Here is a 20,408-nt window from a genome sequence, read left to right on the forward strand (position 1 = left end):
CAAGCAGGAAAATAAACTGAATTGCCATGTAAATAAGCAAGGACCTCATACTGTTTAGTTCGCTATGCTAGTTACTTAGAGCTTGCTAGTAGCTAAGGGTTCCTATGCTATCTAGCTACTTGCCTTTCATCTTAACAACAACACAAAGTAAATTCAAGTTTAAATCTCACTATGAAACTTCTTGTTTCAACTGTCAAAAAGTTTAAAATCACACAGCATGGCTAGATGCTTACAGGTTTCTGTTGGGGTTGTGATGCTAATAAAGTTGTAACTGCTCCTCTGTTCAGTGTCAAACGCTGAGCAGAGCCTGCTCAACATTGTCCGAGGTTTGAGAAACTGTCCAGATTGTGTAGAGCAAACTAACAGCTTTGAATTATTGTTGTTTGAGATCCTTTTAAACATGTGGGAGCTGAAGTTGACTTACTGTTTGCCAGCTTGTTCTGCAGATTTTCCATTCCACCTTAAATTGCACCGCAGTTACATTCTGGCTGCTGTACAAAGTGTAGCATTTAAGGTGGAACAGAACCTTCAGTTAAGAAGCTGGTGAATAGAAAGTCATTTTCAAGTGTGAACATCATCCATGCCCATTGACAGTTTCGTTCCTTAGAAAAGGTATGAAAAGTGCAAAAATCCCCTTCACAGCCTGGAGCAGTACATTTCTGTATATAGCCTCCAATTTCATTGCTGTTGCACCGTTGTCCTTGTTTCCTGCTGGGCTAAAGCGTGGGCTGATGTATGTAAATTTTGGGTGTGTAAATATTAATGAGTCAAGACTATCATGTAACAGTGTAGGATTTTTAAACTTGGAACTTTTGGAACAGTGTTTGAGGTTTATGAACTGTGAGTTCCATGTGTCAAACTTTTCTTATTCAACTATGCCAATGAATGAATATAGTTGTTCATTCTATGGCACCTTTAAAAGGTACAAAACAGGAAAATGATGTTAAAGAATATCAAAGGCAGAACACTTTGAATACCATCATCAATAGGTGGTAAAAAAAAACAGGGACACTGCTATGGTCAACAGAACAAGAAGAAAATGTATAAGGGAGGCATGTGACAACAATCCCTCCATACTCTGCGTATGTCTATCGCTATGGGATTAAGCAGAAAAAAAGCTATTTTTCATCAGATCATCCAAAGTTAGCAAAAAATGCATCACCCAAAACCATCTAATGAGACAAAAGTTGAAGCTTGTGGGTGGATTCTAAAAGATTTATTTGGTGCAACGACAAAAAAGCACATCAACTAACACCGTACCTACTGTGAAGCGTGGTGGGAGCATCATGTATTAGGACTGCTTTCCTTCAGTTTGAACAGGGCCTCTAGTCAAGATAGATGATATAATGACTAACAAATATCGAGTATCATATTGACCATGTTCAGAAAATTGAAGATGAAGATTAAACTCACCAAAACCCCACATCTGAGTAAAATGATGAGAAATGAGAAATGGTTTCAGAAAGGAAAATCAGTGTCTTAGAATGGCCAAAACAAAGCCCAGATCTCAATCTCACAGAAGGCTGTGAACAGGAGATTATCTGTCAGTCTGAAGTACTTGGAACTTTTTCACAAGGAAGAGTTATTACTTAAGGCTGTAATAAATGCATAAGGTGCTTCAACATAGTATTAGTGAAGGTGTGCACATTTATGCAACCAGGGTCTTGTTATTTTGTATTATTAATTAAATTTGCTAATAATTTTCTGTTTGTTTTTCTTTTGATTTTTTTTTGGTTGCAAGGTTAATTTTATGTTGATTTATGTTGATTTCTAGTTTCACGTCACAGAAGCCTGCAATTTTAATAACGATGTATAAACATTTTATGTCCACTGTATATCTGAAGAAGATAATGGGTGGAAGAGAAAATGTAAGAAAGTCAAAAAGGGACAGAGATACAGACAGCAATGCAGATAGAGAGAAGATGTGTGTTTCTGTGGGTCTGTGAGACAGGGGTTATGATCTGACTTTCTGTTTATGAGCCTACAGCTGGGCTCAAGGAGGAGCCCATTGCCATCAGAGCAGCTGTGCTGCTGGCTATGTCATCACCAGTTCCTATGACAATCGGCCCACTCTCTGATTGGAGGGGGAGGCTAATATGGTGCTTATCAATGTGTAAAGCCATTTACTCACAGGACAGCAGGCCATAAATCATCTCCTCCACAAAATGCTACCCCAGTGCCGATTAACTGAGCAAGGTCATTCACTTGCAGGTCTGCGAAATATTCTCTTTTCTCAGAGCTGTAATTTTTCACACACTTAGATAAATGCTCATGTGTGACAATATGGGAAACGTTTACATTTCCATATGAGACTATGAGACACTGCATTGCATAATTGGTGATTTGCTACAAACTGCAGTGACATTTTTTTACGTTTTTCGAAGATTATTTAGCATTTTTTTATTGAAACATTTTATTGAGTCACCTTAATCATTTTGATCAAATGAACAAAACCATTGTAGTAATGAGATAATATAACTGTTGAGAAGTCTTCAAAAAAAGTATTTACTCAACTAGTCTTAGAGATCTTTTAGCTATAATGTATTGCAGAATTTTTTTTAACTTTAAGGTTAACTTTAGGTCTTCCAAACCGACCTGGCACTCCAGAGGTTCCTCAAAAGTACAAGAACACAGCATTAGTGGTGTGGCGCCCATCCGACACCATGGCTCCATGTACTTACTCCCTGGAGAGGAGGACAGAGGGTGAGTGGCTTTAAAGGACTATATCGCTGAAAAAAGCTAGCATGCCAACAAATAATGAAAGCAAGTAGGGAAATATACCAGAATGGCTACAATTTAGTGAAAGCTACAGTCTCTTAGTTTTGCTTTTTCTATCCATGTTTTTGATGTTACAACATCAGTGATGGTACATATCAGTAAGTCATGTTAAAATAATAAATTCAGTGGATTTATGTCAGTAATGAAATTTCATTAATATTAAATCATTGGCATTATTATATAATTAAATGTCAAAATTATCTATAGAGTAGAGAATACCACTGATACCACAAAGGGGTGTTTTTCTTTCCTTAAATATTCTATTTATTTACTGTTGCTATCTTTGTTTTGATGTGAGCTACTGCCAAGAAAAAAATGGCTTGTAAAAGAGCTTTTTTGGCTAATACAGTCAATTCCAATTCTTATTTAGTTATTTCCTGAAGCGTGCTATTTATACCATGCAATATTTAAGATACATATTTGTCTCCATGAAACATCAAGTAGCTCTTTACTGCCATCATTTGGACAAGTTGGGTATTGCAGTAAATTCCTTTTTCCTCTTCTAATTTAGGGATCGTCACTATAATCTGATCTTCCTCACAAGAGTAAAATGTAAAAACAAAACATACACTGTGGTTTTTTGGTGGGTTTTTTTGGTGTTTGTTCTTTCATTAGTATATTTGTTTTTTCACCTTATTATTGATTTTGTCTTTAGGTGAAAGTAACTGGCTGATTGTCGCCACTGGTGTGGCTGATTGTTACTACAATGTCACAGATGTCCCGACCGGCGCTACTTACAGGTTCAGAGTGGCTTGTGTGAATAAAGCTGGCCAAGGACCATACAGCAATCTCTCTGAGAAAGTAACCTTGGATGCAGCAGGTACAGTTTATGGTGCTTTCCTAGTAGTCATTTCTGCTTTTTTATTTGTGGAAGTGTCAATATCACAAATAATAGCTTCAAGATACTCTTTAAAGATAAAATAAAAGTTGCAAGTATATCCACTGTGGGAGTTTTGCTTTAAAGAAGGCCTCTTTAGTGTTAAAGAAAGCCTTTTGCAGGGTTTTTTTTGGAAAGAATCAAAGAACAACCTGGCAGTAAAATTCTATAAACACAGTTTCTGTGTGTAACTTTATCAGTTTCGTAAAAAAACTTCATTCAATACAAAATTCCTTGTCCCACAGTACCTCAAAAGGCCACTGGAACAGTCATTGTCAAGACTCTTCCACCAGCATCTAGTCCTACAGTGGTGACCTCCACGATGACCGTGCCTCCTATGAAGCCTACTGGGAGTAAACCTACACCCACTGCTTTAGCCCCAGCACAGGCCCCTGCTGCCCAACCTGCCCAGCCTGCCCCTCCTGCCCAGCCTCCCCCTGCTCCTGTCTCTACTGCGACCCCAACCCCAGCAACAGCTCCCTCATATTCATCCCCCACCCACCGTGATGTCCCTGAGTTCCAGATTCCCATCTCGTCCAGCACCTCCGCTCCAGCTAAAGCCAAAACCACTCTCAATATCACTGTAGCCAAACCCACCCCTACCCCGGTTGCTGCTCCAGTACAGTCTGTCCCAGCCAAACTCTCTCCTCCTGCCATTCTCCCCAAACCACAGAGTCCTGTGAATGTAGTTTCACCCATGGCCCAAACTCCCCCTGTCTCCCCACCCCCGTTAGTCTCCCCTCCTCCTTCTATTGGCAAACCCATCTCCTCCGTGCCCATGTATGTTCCCACCACCACAACAGCCCATGTGATGCCAGTAACCCCAAATACGCCCTCTCCTGCCCTTTCTCCACCTGTGGTGCTGGTTACAAGTCTGAGTCCTCTTGGGGAGGGTGCTGCTACGCCCAACAGAATGACTCCCAGTGGGAGGGCGACCCCATCTGGCCGTGTGACACCAACTGGGCGCAGGACTCCCTTGGGTAAGCCAGGAGACTCTACTCTACGGCAAGGGGTACCCCAAAAACCGTATACCTTCATGGATGAGAAGGCCAGGTAACAAACCTGTTATTTTATTGATTCTATGTCTTCTGCTATATACTGTACAGGATATCCCAAATTATGGATACACACAAACACACAATCTGCAGTCAGCCAATCAAACATTTTGTATATATGTATTTGTTGCATTTTTTCATGTAAATAACATGAGACAGGTAAGTACTGCGGTATTTTAATGCTGCTGCTACACCTATACCAAAATGTCACAGCATTATTATGCATGGCTCAATAGTTGGTTGTTTCTTGCTTTCAATGTAGCACTTGATTTGATTTCATGTTATAAAATGATTCAACAGATTTTTTTTCATTTAATAATTTGAGATGCCTGTTGGTCCTAAGAAAGACCAAATAATTTTTTTTTTAATGTCTTCAGGGTGTTACGTTTAATTTAGCTAAACTTGCTGATATCATGTGTTATGTACATACATAGATGAATACAGGTTCCTTACTGAGTGTATTTTTTCTTCTGTCATGGTTTTGTAGGTCTACATCTTGTTTGGTCACTTTTGATTTTTAAAAAATGTTAAGAAATGTTGTTCAGATTAAAATCAGAAAAGATAAAAGTGAAGTAAATATATTGTATCCTTACATTTTTAATTATCTTGATTATTTGAACATCTTTCTTTCTTTGTTTTGTTCCAGAGGCCGTTTTGGTGTTATCCGTGAATGCAGAGAAAATGCCACAGGCAGCCTCTTCATGGCCAAAATCGTGCCTTATGAGCCTGAGAGCAAGCAGAATGTTCTGCAGGAGTACGAGATCCTTAAGTCCCTGCATCATGACAAGATCATGGCCCTCCATGAGGCCTATGTCACTCCACGCTACCTTGTGCTCATCTCTGAGTGTTGTGCAGGCAAAGAAATCCTCTACAGCCTGATTGACAGGTCAGTGTGTATTTGGCCTCCAGGCTCATGCTGCATGTTCTGTGATCGCGCTTCATTTGCTTCTGCGGAGAAAACAACTCTGCTGTATCGCAGAACAAGTGCCTGTTGTTTTGTTCACTTGAATTAATAATGTCTGTGGCAAGAAGATCTTGGCCTTGTTGTAGTTTTAAAAATTAAGTTCTACTCACTTCCATTTGGTCAAATCCTGTTGTAAATTATTTCAACTGCATTTCTTCTCATTTCAAATAATATATCCCAATTATTGCGTACCACTGAATTAAGTCATACTTATTCAGCTATTAAGTCCAGCATGTTCATTTGTCTTCACGTTGGTACCAGGACGGAGTAGAGGGAGAAAACGGACATTGAATTTGGGGGCCCTTGTGTTTGTGGAGATTTTTGAGATCTCTCATTCATCTCCAGGTTCCGTTACTCTGAGGATGACGTGGTGGCCTACGTTGTGCAGGTATTGCAGGGCCTGGACTACCTGCACAACAGAAGAATCCTGCATTTGGACATCAAGCCAGAAAACATCATAGTCACCTACATGAATGCAGTCAAGATTATTGACTTTGGCAGTGCTCAGACCTTCAATCCACTCTTCCTGAAACAGTTTAGCCCTCCTATAGGAACACTGGAGTACATGTGTAAGTAATGACTATTGTGGTCTCTTCTGTTCCAGAGAGGAATTCAACCTCAAACCCTCCTAAAATTAACATTTTGTTTCAGGCGTGGTTTAGATGTTTTCTAAGAAAAATCACTCTACAGATATATTTTTTTTCCTCATGTATCATACAGTCTAGGCTATTTTTCTTTCTATTTTATTCCTCTCAAAAGATCATCCTTACCTATTTGGAGTACATGTTTCTCTCTTAATTTTTTTGGAAGTAATTGAGCACATCTATGTGCCCTGTAATTTGTGTTTCTTTTGAATCCCTGCTGATTGCTGAAAGCTCCTGAGATGTTGAAAGGAGACGTGGTGGGTCCTCCAGCTGACATCTGGAGCGTCGGTGTTATGACATACATCATGTGAGTACTGGTCACTGCTGTACAACAATCTTCTGTTGCATCACAGAGAATGAGCCTGACGGACCGATATGCTTTCTCCATTGCTTAACATGTTGCTTATTGTTGACAGTTCTGTTGTATGTGTGTGTATCTATCTATCTGTCTATCTGTCTATCTATCTGTCTCTCAATGTATCTGTAAGGAATGCAACAGTACACAGTATTGTATAATTCAGTACCAGCTTCTCAATTCAGGCATAGGCAAGTATTGAACCATACATTCAACGCCCTCATTCAAATTAAGTACTTAATTAGTTTAATACTAATTATATTACATGAAGTATAATAAAAATTAAATAAGCAGGCCCACACTGAGAGCAGACTATCCTTCATCTGAAGAGATCGCTTCCTCTTTACCTCACAATCAAGGGCTGGAAGGAAAAGCAGGCTACTCATAAATGTATAATAGTTTGGGGCTAACAATGTAGCCATGGCACATACAATGTAGGACTTTTATAGTGTTTAATATTCTAATAAACTGAGAAAGATTAACATAAGGCAGATTTCCAGGCACTCCTTATTCTGTCTGTCTATCTGTCTGTCTGTCTGTCTGTCTGTCTGTCTGCCAATCTAGTAGTCTTTCTGTTTGTATGTCATTGTACTTGCTTGTGTGTTACTACTTACATAGAAGTAAAGAAATCTTTAAATTTCACCATTCTAAAGCACTGTTTTTTCATATAGATATAGAGACTGAGTCATTTGGTTTAACCTTTGCACAACTAATCCACTCATAACCTGTGTTGTGTTGTATTTTATATGATCAGGCTCAGTGGAAGGTTGCCTTTCACTGAGAACGACCCAGCAGAGACAGAGGCCAGAATCCAGGCAGCCAAGTTTGACCTCAGCAAGCTCTACCAAAATGTGTCCCAAAGTGCCTCTCTGTTCCTTAAGAAGATCCTGTGCAGCTACCCTTGGTGTGTACAAGACCTTCTGTATTGTTATAAAATGTATAAAATCTGCCATTCAGCTAAAGAATGTACCTTACACAATGTCAGAGTAGTAACTGATATGACCTGTGTGTGTGCATGTGCGTGTGTTTGTGCGTGTGTAACATTCCAGGGCCCGTCCCTCGATTAAGGACTGCTTCAACAACTCCTGGCTACAGGATGCATACCTAATGCGGCTGCGGCGACAGACCCTCACCTTCACCACCACACGCCTCAAGGAGTTCCTGAGCCAGCAGCAGCAGATTAGAGCCCAGGTGGCCACCAAGCACAAAGTTCTCCTGCGCTCCTACCAGAGCTCCCCCCAATCTCCCACCTCACCCACCACACCGTCTACACCTTCTACACTTTCCATACCCTCAACACCCTCCACCCCTGTCACCCAGTGACCTCACCTTGGCTCTGCCAGAGCAGGAATGTGACCCAAGAGTAGCGCTCCAGGGGAAGGACAGAGAGGCCCAGCCTCAGGACAACCAACTGTCACTGTGCTGACACCTGGCTGGACTTATAAGGGGGGCCAGTTACTGTGCAGTGAGTGAACACATCAGGCACCTGTTCAGTCAAACTTACCCTCATTCTGTGAAGAGTCAAACACACCCCTAGTCAGACAGACAAGAAAAAACTCTCCTTCAGAACTTACCTATTGCATCAAACAGGTCCTAATGCGCTAACTTCTATCAGCTGTGGCCAGCATGCTCAGCGCTGTTGAGTTCATTGTCCTGCTAGAAGCCCGTCTCCATGCACAGTCTTGCTCCTCCTCTGCACTGTCTTGCCTTGCCCACACATCCCTTTTCATATATGTGACAGTTTGACTAAGGTGTTGCAAGCTGTTTTCTGCATTTTGTAGAGTCAGTAAATATGGACCCAGTGGGGTCCTCACACAGAAGCTTATAATTTAACATGAAGGTGTATGACATCATTTGCCAAATGTCACGTTAATGTAAACATGTGTGGTGTTTCCCTATAATGACCCTGGGGCCTTGGAAATTGTGGAGGAATAAAATGTGTATATCCTTTTTTCTGCTAGTTTTTATGATTGACTCTTTTATTACAAGTAGTTGTTATACCGTTATCATGAGTATATATGGAGTATTTAGCACTCAAGCTATTCTTACTGTAGTGCCACTTGATGTTTTACAACCGACTTTGAGTTTTGTCTTTTACTAACTTTTACCGTTCATGGCAAAAAAGTTGGGTCATACTTAGCAGCCGGTGACGTCAGAGAAGCCTTTTGATGAAAAGAAAAAAAAGAAGAAAAAAAAAGAAAAAGTTGTCCACTCATGTGACAAACCCTATATTTAACTGAAAATAGTACAAAGACAACATATCAAAGGTTGAAACTGAGAAGTTTTATTTATTTATTTATTTATTTTTATATATGCCCATTTTAAATTTGGTGTCAGCAACATGCTTCAAAAAAGTTTGGACAGGGCATGTTTACCACTATGCTGCAATCACTTCTTTTGATAATGCTCTGTAAGCATTTGGGAACTGAGGAAAATAATTGCTAGAGTTTTAAAAGTGAAATGTTTTTACATTTTTGCTTGATATACAATTTCACCTGCTTAACAGTTCTGAGTCTGCTTTGTTGTATTTTTCGTTTCATTATGCACCGAATGCTTTAGTGGATGACAGGTCAGGATAGCAGGCAGGCCAGTTTAGCACTCAGACTCTTTTACAATACTGTTTTATGATGATGCTATGCTGTTGTAATACATACAGAATGTGGTTTGGCATTGTCTTACTGGAATAAGGAAGGCCTTCCCTGAAAGTCATCTGGACGGCAGCATATGTTGCTCCAAAACCTGTATACGTCAGTCAGCATTAATGGTGCCTTCACAGATGTGCATGCACCATGTGCACTAGTGCACCCCCATACCATCATGATAGACCATCAACAAGTAGAGTTGTTCCTCTTTAGCCCAGAGGATGCGGCATCCATGATTTCCAAAAAGAGTTTCAAATTTTGATTTGTCCGTCTACAGGACAATTTTCTACTTCGCCCCAGTTAGTCTTAAATGAGCTTGGGCCCAGAGAAGGCAGCGGTGTTTCTGGATCCTGTTTATATATGGCTTCTACTTTGCATGGTAGAGTTTTCACTTGTATTTTTGGATGCAGCAACAAACTATGTTCACACCGGTGATTTTCAGAAGTGTTGCTGAGCCCATGCAGTGATTTCCACTACAGAATCATGTACTACCTAAGGGCTCAAATATCATGGCTATCCAGTGGGGGATTCATGACCTTGTCCCTTGCGTATAGAGATTCAGAGAGAGTCTTTTAATGATATCATGTACTGCCGATGATGAAATTCCCAAGATCTTTGCTTTGCTAACATTGTTCTTCAATTTTTGCACTATTTGTCCACACAGTCTTTCACAGAGTGGTGAACACCTCCTCATCTTTACTTCTGAAAGTCTCTGGGATGCTCTTTTTATACCTTTGTCATGTTACTGTTACTGAACTGTTGCCGGTTAACCTAATTAGTTGTAAGATATTCAATGAATGAATGTTCCACCAGGTGTATTTTTAACATCACACACCTTTACCAGTCTTTTGTTGTCCATGTCCCAACTTTTACAAAAATTGTTACTGACATCAAATTTGAAATGGGCATTTATTTTTCAGAAAACAATACAATTTCTCAGTTGCAAAATTTGGTACATTGTCTTTGTACTGTTTTTTCAATCAATATAGACTTTAAATAATTTGCAAGTTATTGCATTATGTTTTCATTTACATTTTGCACAGCATCTCTACTTTTTTTGGAAACAAGGATGCAGCATTTTGTCCTTCTAAGCTGAGGAAAGTTCAAAGTGTGCCACTTATTCTTTTATTTATTAAACTTTTTTGGTATTGAAGGTTGCCTTTCTATTTAAAATCCAGAATGTATTATACATCAGAGGTGTCTTTGCACTGGTTTTATGTATCTGCCTTTGTTGAAGTCTTCTGAATGCACTGAAAACCTTCTTTTTTTGATATCTGCACACTGGTGGAGTGACAAGCATGCTATCAATACAAATATTTTCATTATAGAATAAATTCATTACCTGTGGCAGCAGAAGGAAGTATTGTGGTATTATTCCTCAACTCAAAGTACAAGGGAGTCTGCTTAAAACTAATTAGGTCTTGGTGGTTACATGGAGGGATTGCTTTTTCAAGTCCTGACCAAGAATATAGTGGATATGTGAATCTAAAACCATTAAACAGACATGTAAGACCAGCAGGACAATACCGTGCTCAATGAGCTGGTGTTCAAGGCAGACATTTCTTACTGTCCTTTTTTCTGTTTGTGTTTCAATGTAACCACACTTACACTAAAACCAGCCTTAGTGCACTGCCCATTTATCTTGTAGTGTGTCTTACAAAGAAAAGTTTGTGTCATCTATAAGAAGTGCCACTTCTCTTGTTATGGCTTAATTTACAGAAGAGAAGAGAAAAATATGTGGCAAAGACACAGTGGCTGCTATGTTGAATGTTTGCTGAATCTTTGCAATATTACTTTGAAAGTAAATAACATGAAGTATGATTTTGTTTTCATTGGATGAGTAAAATCAAGGCTATTTTATTTAGATCTTAAATATCGTCTCTGTTAGGAGAAAATCACATCGTGTAAAAAGGTACTTTGAGCCATTTTTGTAAGTCCATTCATGAAAGATTCACACAAAGTAAAGGTCATCTGGCATTTTCAGATTATGTAAAAATGGGTTTGTTTTCCCCAAAACATCACAGGTGTTAAGCTCTTCATACAAGTCAGAGGTATTCAGTTCACTTTCAATTCCTAGCGGTCCAGATACTGCAGATTTCCTTCTTTTTTCCTCAGGGGTGACGGTAAAATAACATTAACAGTTCAATTAACTACCAGTGATCACAAAATACCTCTGCTCTACAGTGACAGGCGTATGATCGGTCTGATGCTATGGAAGACATGTCAACAGTCATTTTCTAATCAATTAAAAAGAAACCCTAATCAATATACAGGAAATGGATTGGCACAGATATGAGTACTGTGATCAAGCTGTTGATCTAAATGATGCTTACTTTTTATTGTCATGTAATGAGATGAAGGTTAAACTTTTTTGTTTGTTGTGGACAGAATGGATCTGACTTTTGATCACACTTGGTAAGCACAGGATTACAGAACATCATGGTTTTACTTCTGTTTATTTATTCTTTCCTTCGTTTTGTTAAAGGAGGCAAATGAATGTAGATCTGGTCCTGTAATTGCCCGGGCATGATGTTAATTGTGTCAAATTTAAAGAGGAGATTTGCATATTGTTGATCATCTCATCACACGAGTGAGTAGAGGAAATGTTACTACAGCACACTTTGTGCTGCAGATGTAAAGTATAGTTCACATATATATACTAACCACCTTGGAAACACCTGCTTAAGCACTGCCACTCGCCCTTTTGTAATATTTCAAAGGCCATATGGATGTGTTTCGGGTACAAAAGTGCAAAAGTATCCAAAACCTGGGTACAAAAGTATGTTAATCTTCAATACTGTTATACATTGCAGTGAGCCGAATGTTTACCTTGTTGCTGTGCCTGCTACACCCTGTCACACTGACTTATTTCCATTTCTCATTTGCTTAAACTTACTGCTATTTACAGTACTTACTGTTTTTTTTTTGCCAAATTTTATTATTAATAATGATAATAATAATAATAGTAATATTATCTGTGTTTCTGTCATTTTCAAGTTTTGTATCTCTTTATTATTTGCATAATTAAGAGCAAATAAGAGTGATTTCCACTCTTCGTTAATTACTTTTTGAATGATTCAAGTTTGGAACAATCATTAAGGCCAATGATATATGGAATCACAATAAAGCAAACATGGCTAAAGAGCCGCAGACACTGGTCTGTGGTTGTGAATAAGGTTTTGTATTAATAACTGGCGTGTGAGCATTTGTGTACTTTCCCTTTGGATCATGCTGGGCGACCCTTTAATGTGAAACTAAACCAAGTGTTTTTTTTCTGGAATGCATTATGTTGCACTAAAACAGTGACAAACATGAACATGACATGAATGTTTTACAGTAGTATGAAATCAGTGTGTATATGTGGAAAACATGACAATTCATGAAATAAAGTCTGTTATTAACAGTACTTCATGAAAAATTGCAGTTTTGTCCCATACATCCACTGACACTCCAAGGAAAGCATCCAGATGCGTATCGATTCATATTAGCCCACCCTTCAGGGGTCACTGTTAATTTGGTGAAGGTGCACTAATAATGAATTACATGATGAGCTCCTGTTTTTAAACAGACACTGGTGAACACTGGTTAACCAGGTTCAGTAATTCCTAAACGGGACTTAACATGAACAGGAGTTGCCATATCAGTGAATACACAGCATAAAGGGGAACTCCACTAATTTTGCAAAATTTGATTAATTTAGCAAAATTTAAACAAAATTATTCAGACTGGTTTGGTGTGAAATGCACCTTTCTAGAGAAATTTACCGAGTTTACCATAGTAAGGAACCAGATGTCCTTATGTCTACACTACACATTTCACTATTTTATCTGCTATACAAAATGACCAGTTAGCCACCGTGCATATCACTGTTAGCCGTTAGCTTACAGACTGGTAAGCAGAGCCACGAGTAGTTTGTTGTTGACACCATCAGTTACCATTCGCCCTGGGTTGTCCTGATTCAGCGCAGGCGGGTTCAATCTTGCCCCCTTTTGATCAACTTTGATTAACTGACCCTTATTAGTCCCACAACGGGGAAATTTCACCTCTGCATTTGACCCATTCGTGAAGTGAAACACCACATACACTCTAGTGAACATACAGTATGGGGCAGTGAGCACACTTGCCTGGAGCGGTGGGCAGCCCTATCCGCAGCGCCTGGGGAGCAGTTGGGGGTTAGGTGCCTTGCTCAAGGGCACCTCAGTCACGTACAGTCGGCTCTGGGGATCGAACCGGTTCCCTGGGCCGGTTCCCTGACCTCCAGCCCACGACTGCCTTTTGATTCTCTTCTTTAAGTCATTGCATCTCATTTGTGTGTTCTGGTTCAAATCGATATGGCTCTACAACATTTTTGAAAGCACACCTTATAGAAGCCCTCTGCTTACTCTACCTTCTTCCAAAACAGGTGAGAATACGGTAAAAATAAACTGTAAACAAAAGCTGCTGCTGCCGGCTTTAGTTGTGTTGAGCCGCTGTAGCTACAGGTTAGTACCTGCATGTCAGACGTAATCCTGGAGTAATAGTTCATATTTAAAACACGTTTTTAGCCAAAGCATTATACCAAAACTGTCACAAAACATTGTCTCAGGTATCAAGCAATGCATCCATTTTGTATAGTAACAGGATGAAGCGTTTAGAGCCATTAAATGCTTCGGACGTCTGGTTCCTAGCACTATAATGGTGAACATTTTGACACTGTAAATTTCTCTAGAAATACACCCTGAGCCACTGTGAATGATTTTGTTTACATCTAAATTAATAATTATGTAATTTTATGAAATCAGTGGAGTTCCCCTTTAAAGGGAAATTCCACATTTAAAAAGTCATTAAGTTAGCAAAGTTTGGTGTGAAATAATGCCAAATATATTTGTGACCATTTCATGTAATAATGTTTTGCTATTTAGCTCTTAAAGGCAGAAAATTCGTTTGGCTCCTATCACCACTATTGTGAACAATTGAGGCTCTCTAGAATGACATCAGACCACTGAATTGCTTTATATCTTAGCAATGTAATCGTGCAGAAATGTCATGGCTGAACAATGACGCAGACTTTCCACTGACATTTCTAAAACCTGACAGCTGGGATGAGTCCCAAAAGAGGCCCATTAGCCACATGTGTGGATGCAGTCAAGTCAGCCCAGCCCAAAATTTGTAGGTCCCACTGGCAGCCCACCTGTGTGAATACTCTCATATGGGAGCACGTGTTTCAAGTCCATCACTCCGGCATCCAGCACCACTACCCTCTAGTCTCCCGCACAGTATTCTGGGTAGCCACCAGGGTCTTTCAGCCATGGATTCACTATATAAGGCACAGCTTGCTTCTCTATAACACTTGGTGTCCATCTTTTATCAACCTTGACAAGCCAAGTCACTCCAAAGAAGGATCCAAGTAAGGAGGAATGCTGGTGTGGGATTTGTAGGCCTCCTCCAACTAGACCACAGTTGCCCCAGGGGAGCCCTGCTTATAAAGCTGAGGTGCAGGCAGCCCTGAGCAAGAGGAAAGAGTCAGAAGCCTGTCTGGGGTGAGTTATTCCTGTTTTTCATGATGATATTAATGATGAAGCAGGCCTAGCCAGAGTTATACATATTTAAAACAAAATGGTAACTTTACAGCAGAAGGAAAAAAAGTTAACATTAACAGGAGGTTAATGAAACAAGAGCTCTTTACTTTTTACATGCCTAACTACATGCTTACAGTTTTTCAACATGTCAGTAAATAAAAGTACAGTGCAGTAGTGTGATCTCTGTAGAGGACATGTTCACTTATTTTCACTTAGAAAAGGAACAAAGCTATTTGACCAGGGGCACCCAAATTTTTGCATGCAGCTGTATATTACTGTTGTCGCAAAAAACCTCCAAATGATAATTTTATGATAATTAAGAAGTAAAAACCTACTTGACTTTTAATGTAAGTCAGTGGAAGCAGACTTTTTGGGTCATTTCTTGAAATACACAGACAATACAAAGGGTAACAGGTAACAGGAAAAAACATACTGTGCTTTTAATGTAAGTCAATGGAACCAGACTTTTTTCATGTAATTTATGGCCAATTCTTTTGGTCCATTCATCAGGAAAGTTATATAAAGGTATAAATCAATCAAAATGAATGAGCTATTTTAGCTATTTTGCAAGCCAGTGATAATTTTTGCTTTATGTCTTTAACAGATGTCCAAAGTCAAGGCTGCACCCCCACCAGGGTGCACGATCAACATTAATGACCCTCAAGTACAAGAAGCAGCAATCCGCATCCAGGCTTCATACCGGGGGCATCGGTAATATACTACACCTAACAGCACCTGTTTTTTACATACAATTCATTTAAATACAGTATTAGGCCTGACGTTAGCTAGAAATTAGACAGGGAAAGTTGTAAGTTGAAGCCTTCCGGTTTTTAAACAGTATTCACATCCGGTGTGTTTTCTGTGTAGAGAAAGCACTTTCTCATTCAGAGGGCTTATGGTAATCAAATGGCTTGACTGTCATTGAAACTTGAGTACAATAAACTCAGCTCAGAATAGAGAGTCAGCTTTTATAACCTGTTAGAGTAAAATCAACACCTGGTTTTTCTTGTAGTACAGATGTCTTCAGGTTGACTCCTTCTTCTTATCCACATAGGTCAAGAAAGGAGCTTCGTGAAAGGGGGCCGCCAAAGTTTCTGCAGGAGCTGAAGGATGTACTTCTGGTGGAAGGAAGTGCTGCAAAACTGGAATGCCGAGTCAGCGCTTTCCCTGACCCCTTCATCGTCTGGTTGAAGGACGGGAAAGAGCTAAAAGATGGACCTAAATATCGCTATGTGTTTGAGGACCCTGATGTTGTAGCACTTGTGGTGCGGGACGGGGAACTGGCTGATCTGGGCAGATATACCGTTACTATCAAAAACCCCTTTGGTCAGACGTCCGGTTCTGCCTGCATCACAGTGGAGGGTGTGTAGGATATGTAGTGTGTGTTATGTAGTTTATCTGTGTTGGTTCAGGTCTTCACTGTGCTGTTCTTCTGCACACAGTTCCTGCTAAAGTTAATAAGGGTCCGGACAGTGTAAAAGGCAAGAGAGGGACCACGGTGGTGCTGAAGGCCGATATCAGTGGGGAACCGCCCCCCGATGTTGGCTGGCTCAAGGACGGAGATGATATAGAAGAAGACGAAAGGTACTGCTGTTCACGACCATGAAGCACAACACTGTTTTACCTGATTTAACAAACCAATAAATCAAATATAAAGTCAATTCATTAGCTCATTACCAAAAGCAATTATGAAGCACATGTAAAGGAAAAAAGGTGAAGATATTTTAATATAGAATCTAGTTTACACAACCTCTCACGCCCTAGCAAAACAATGGACAAAAGTCATATAGTTAAGCAATAATAGTAGCTGAATCTTGAAGACTGAATTTTGTCCATATTTGCATCAGTTGTTATAGAAAACAGTACTTGAATTTGTGTAACTGAATTTCATTTAGAATCTTAACAAACCATGTAATTTGACCAGCGCAGCTCAAACATTTGCATATGATCCCATGTTTATTTGAGATTGCTTAACAAGTCAGTTTGACGTGGTGTTAGTTTTTGTATGGAGTTTTAAGGAAATATGGAGATAATTGGTGGGGTAAAAGCTTTCATTACTTGTTGGCTACATTAGCCTCGTAACTTCAGGGTAAAACTAAATAAGTAAAGTTAGGACACCAAACGTGTCTTAGCTAATTGACTATATTTGGGATATGCAGAATAATTGTGAAAACTGGATTTTTTTCACCAAACTACTGCTTTTAAGGGGTTTTCCACTGATTTAGCCAAATTTCTGCTTATTTAAAAAATATTCAGTGTTTTGTTTTGTGAAATACTTTGTTTTAGAGAACCAGAATAGCTTAATGACTCTAAAAATCTCCTTGCTTTAAGTCACTGGTTAGAAATACGCTGCCTGATGCCTGAGACAAGGTTTTACAATAGCTTTGAAATAAGATATTTATGTGGCAGAGAGGTGCATGCAGGTCACAGGGCCTACCCCATCACCAATTAACAACATCCCTTAGATCTTAAACTACATGTGCGTGTGTGTGTGTGTGTGTGTGTGTGTGTGTGTGGGTATATGAAAATACTTACCTGTGTCTGCCTGTGAAGGGGAAACAGCAAAAGGGGAACAGCAGGGAGACCTACTCACCTTATCCTTATCGGGAGGATCCACCAATGGGGAGGTGGGGGGGGTGGTGGTGGCTTCTATTCCCCATCTAATACCCTGGGGAAGAAGAAGAGGGCGAGGCTACTTCTCCTCATGACTGCCACTGGAAAACACTAGCTGCCAGTAGTGTTTAGAGAATAGAGCGGGTGAAGTTGTAAGGTGAGATGGGACCCAGCCTTGTGGCTGCTTCTCATGCCGAGACTAAGCCCGACGCTTAGTATCCAATGTAAATACTTTATTTTCCGTTTATTTTCCTTTGTACATTTTTGTTTCATGTTTCACATCATGTAAATAAACCACCTGCAAGTGCACTCCACTTCTGGTCTCGTCCATCCTATTGGTCTCCTTACCCCCCGCAGACCTGACCAGGAAGCCAAACCTAAACCCAAAATCCTCTGCTCGAGGGGTAACGACATCACACTACCACCATTCTCAACATTTCAAATGAAAACTCAGAAGATGCACGTAGGTTCACTAGTGGTTTCAGATATTAAATAAAATGGCTATATTTGTGCTGTAGATGTCACGATCACCACCACTGTAAAGAAATCTGATTTCTCTAGAAATGCACCATTAAACCACTGTGAACAACTCTACGTGCCCTGTGATGATCTGATGACCTGTCCAGGGTGTTTCCTTCCTTCCGCCCAATAGGCGCCAGCTTCCCCCATGACCCAGAAGAATAAGCAGCATAGATAATGTGTGTGTGTGTGTGTGTGTGTGTGTGTGTGTGTGTGTTTGTGTGTGTGTGTGTGTGTGTGTCTATTTACAACCCAAACATTGAACTGTGCAGAAGTTTAGAAAAGTTGTGAGAGTGCTGAGATATAAATGACAATGTGAACACACACATTAAAATAGAAATGAATACGTTACTAAGAAACCACTTATGTTTGTTTGTTTGTTTGTTCGTCTTTAGCTTTGGCTGCAGTCTAAGATGTTAAAAAACACTCTTCATAGCTGGAACATAACTTTTGTATCTTTATCTATTTTTCGTTGCCCCACAGAGTATATTTTGATGTGGGAGACACGAACACCATCCTGACCATCAAAAACGCACGGCCGTCAGACTCAGGAAAGTACGAGGTGTTTGTGGAAAATAACCTGGGAACAGACCAGTCTTTCGCTCGAGTGGACATCCTGTGAGAGACTCAGTGAAGCTCTTCTGTTTTTTCCTTTTCTGTCTGTTTTCATCTGGTCTTCCTTATAGGCTCCTCCCACTCTGCGTCAAGCTGAGTTCCAGCTGTTACAAACCTATAATAAATATTAAACTGAAAGGTTTTTTGAAGCGTGTTATATGCTTTGATGTTCCCCTAGATGACTTTCGGTGAACTATTGTACTAAGCTGTCTGAGAACACTGCTGTCTGTTTGCTGAAGTATCACTTTAGAGGGAAATTCCACCCATTTTTCCATATTTCTGCATAAGTAAATGGTTGGGATATAAATTATGTCATTCAGAGTGGTTTGGTGTGAAATGTTCTCTTCTAGAGAAACGTACAGAGTCAGAATTGTTCACAGCAGTGGTGATAGGAACCAGACATCCAAAACATTTAATGCTTCCAAAAGCCACCTCACAGAAAGTTACCACATGAAATGGAAATGAAAACATTGTCTGATGCCTGAAAGATTGTTTTATGATGATACTCAGATAAATAGTTTGCCTGAAACATATATTTTAAAGCCGTTTATGGTGGAAAGGTACAGGCATAAGACAAAATAAGAAGCATTCCGTTATCAACATTACAGAAGACGTGTGGAGGTTTGTGCAAATTTAACTGAAGAGTTATTTGGCATGTAAAATACGTAAAACAGTGTATTATGTTCTTGTACCAGACAGCCTGAAAACACTGCTGTCTGTTCATTATGACTGTCTTAGCAAAGACAGGTATCAAATATTTCAACAGACAGATGTAAATATTATATTTCTGCTTTAACTTTTCAAAATGCACATTAATAAACACACAGGATTTGCTTTTTTCAAATGTTCTTTTTCTTATATAGTTCATACCTACATGTACAGCCTGCTGCGTCTCACGCTCTCAGGTCTTCTCTGGCTGTGTTTGCAGATGTGTCCATCTTTCTGTCAGTTACACATCTGTAAAAATCCCATCTCCACATAAACCTAAAGACTTTAAGGCTGACTTTAACATTCAGAAGTGATTGCCGCAGCGGAAATCGGGCTGACTCCAAACTGTCATTACTGCACCTCATAACAGGCGAGATGAAGTGATAAAAAGTTTAAAGTTTTCACAGATGTGTCAGGATTTACCATTTAATTGACTGTACACTGGCATTCGTATTCACAGTGTGTAGCTAGAAGTATGGAAAAAAGAAACCATGCAGAAAAATCAGTTGGATATTTTGTCAAAAATGTAATAATTGCATTTTGTAACCAGAGTGATTAAGTAATGAGAAAAACGTTTGCACTTATAATACTGACTGTATTGGCATCCATGCTCCAAATAAGCTGCCACAAAATTTAATTAACAGCATTTCAGTTGTTGCAGTCAGGCAAACTGGAGATGCTTAATTGGCCCTGGGTGTGTGTGGGGGTGAAAATGTATGTCTGTCTGTCTGCCCTGTGATGGACTGATGGCCTGCCCAGGGCATTTCCTGCCTTCTGGCCAATGATCACTGGGATGGGCTCCAGCACCTGCCATATATATAGCTCTGCCATTAGATACAGACCATTAAAAGTGTCTCTTGGTTGCTGATGTTACAGTCACTAATGGTATTCTGGGTTTATCTGATGGGTTAATATCACAGTGTAAATGACTATAAAAGGACTCAAATGGTTTAACAAGTGTCCTGACACTAATTCCAGATGCACCTAATGGGTTCTAAAATTGTCCTATATAAAAACTAGTGGTCTGTAGCGGTAACCATTGAAACAATTCCCATTAGAAAGCAAAACCATCAGGTTTCA

General features: G+C 39.7%; 2 protein-coding genes across 7 annotated transcripts in view; both read left to right on the plus strand.

The window, feature by feature from the left end:
• spegb (striated muscle enriched protein kinase b) overlaps nt 1-12,721 on the plus strand; it is a 95,779-nt gene extending 83,058 nt beyond the window's left edge. For all 6 annotated transcript variants that reach the window (XM_017691531.2, XM_017691532.2, XM_017691533.2 and 3 more), the window contains 8 exons: nt 2,581-2,703; nt 3,434-3,598; nt 3,901-4,708; nt 5,357-5,596; nt 6,020-6,243; nt 6,550-6,625; nt 7,428-7,577; nt 7,723-12,721. In XM_017691531.2, the coding sequence (XP_017547020.2) occupies nt 2,581-2,703; nt 3,434-3,598; nt 3,901-4,708; nt 5,357-5,596; nt 6,020-6,243; nt 6,550-6,625; nt 7,428-7,577; nt 7,723-7,996 (2,060 nt within the window). In that variant the 3' untranslated portion in view covers nt 7,997-12,721. The remainder of the gene's footprint in view (nt 1-2,580; nt 2,704-3,433; nt 3,599-3,900; nt 4,709-5,356; nt 5,597-6,019; nt 6,244-6,549; nt 6,626-7,427; nt 7,578-7,722) is intronic.
• A 2,101-nt stretch (nt 12,722-14,822) lies between these two features.
• On the plus strand, nt 14,823-18,627 carry spegnb (SPEG neighbor). Its single transcript, XM_017691460.1, has 5 exons — nt 14,823-14,834; nt 15,478-15,584; nt 15,928-16,235; nt 16,316-16,457; nt 18,489-18,627. The coding sequence occupies exons 2-5, from the start codon at nt 15,478-15,480 to the stop codon at nt 18,625-18,627; spliced, it is 696 nt and encodes a 231-aa protein (XP_017546949.1). The 5' UTR covers nt 14,823-14,834.
• The last annotated feature ends 1,781 nt before the right edge of the window (nt 18,628-20,408 follow it).

Source organism: Pygocentrus nattereri, chromosome 6, assembly GCF_015220715.1.
Source record: "Pygocentrus nattereri isolate fPygNat1 chromosome 6, fPygNat1.pri, whole genome shotgun sequence".
Taxonomy (NCBI): Eukaryota; Metazoa; Chordata; class Actinopteri; order Characiformes; family Serrasalmidae; genus Pygocentrus; species Pygocentrus nattereri.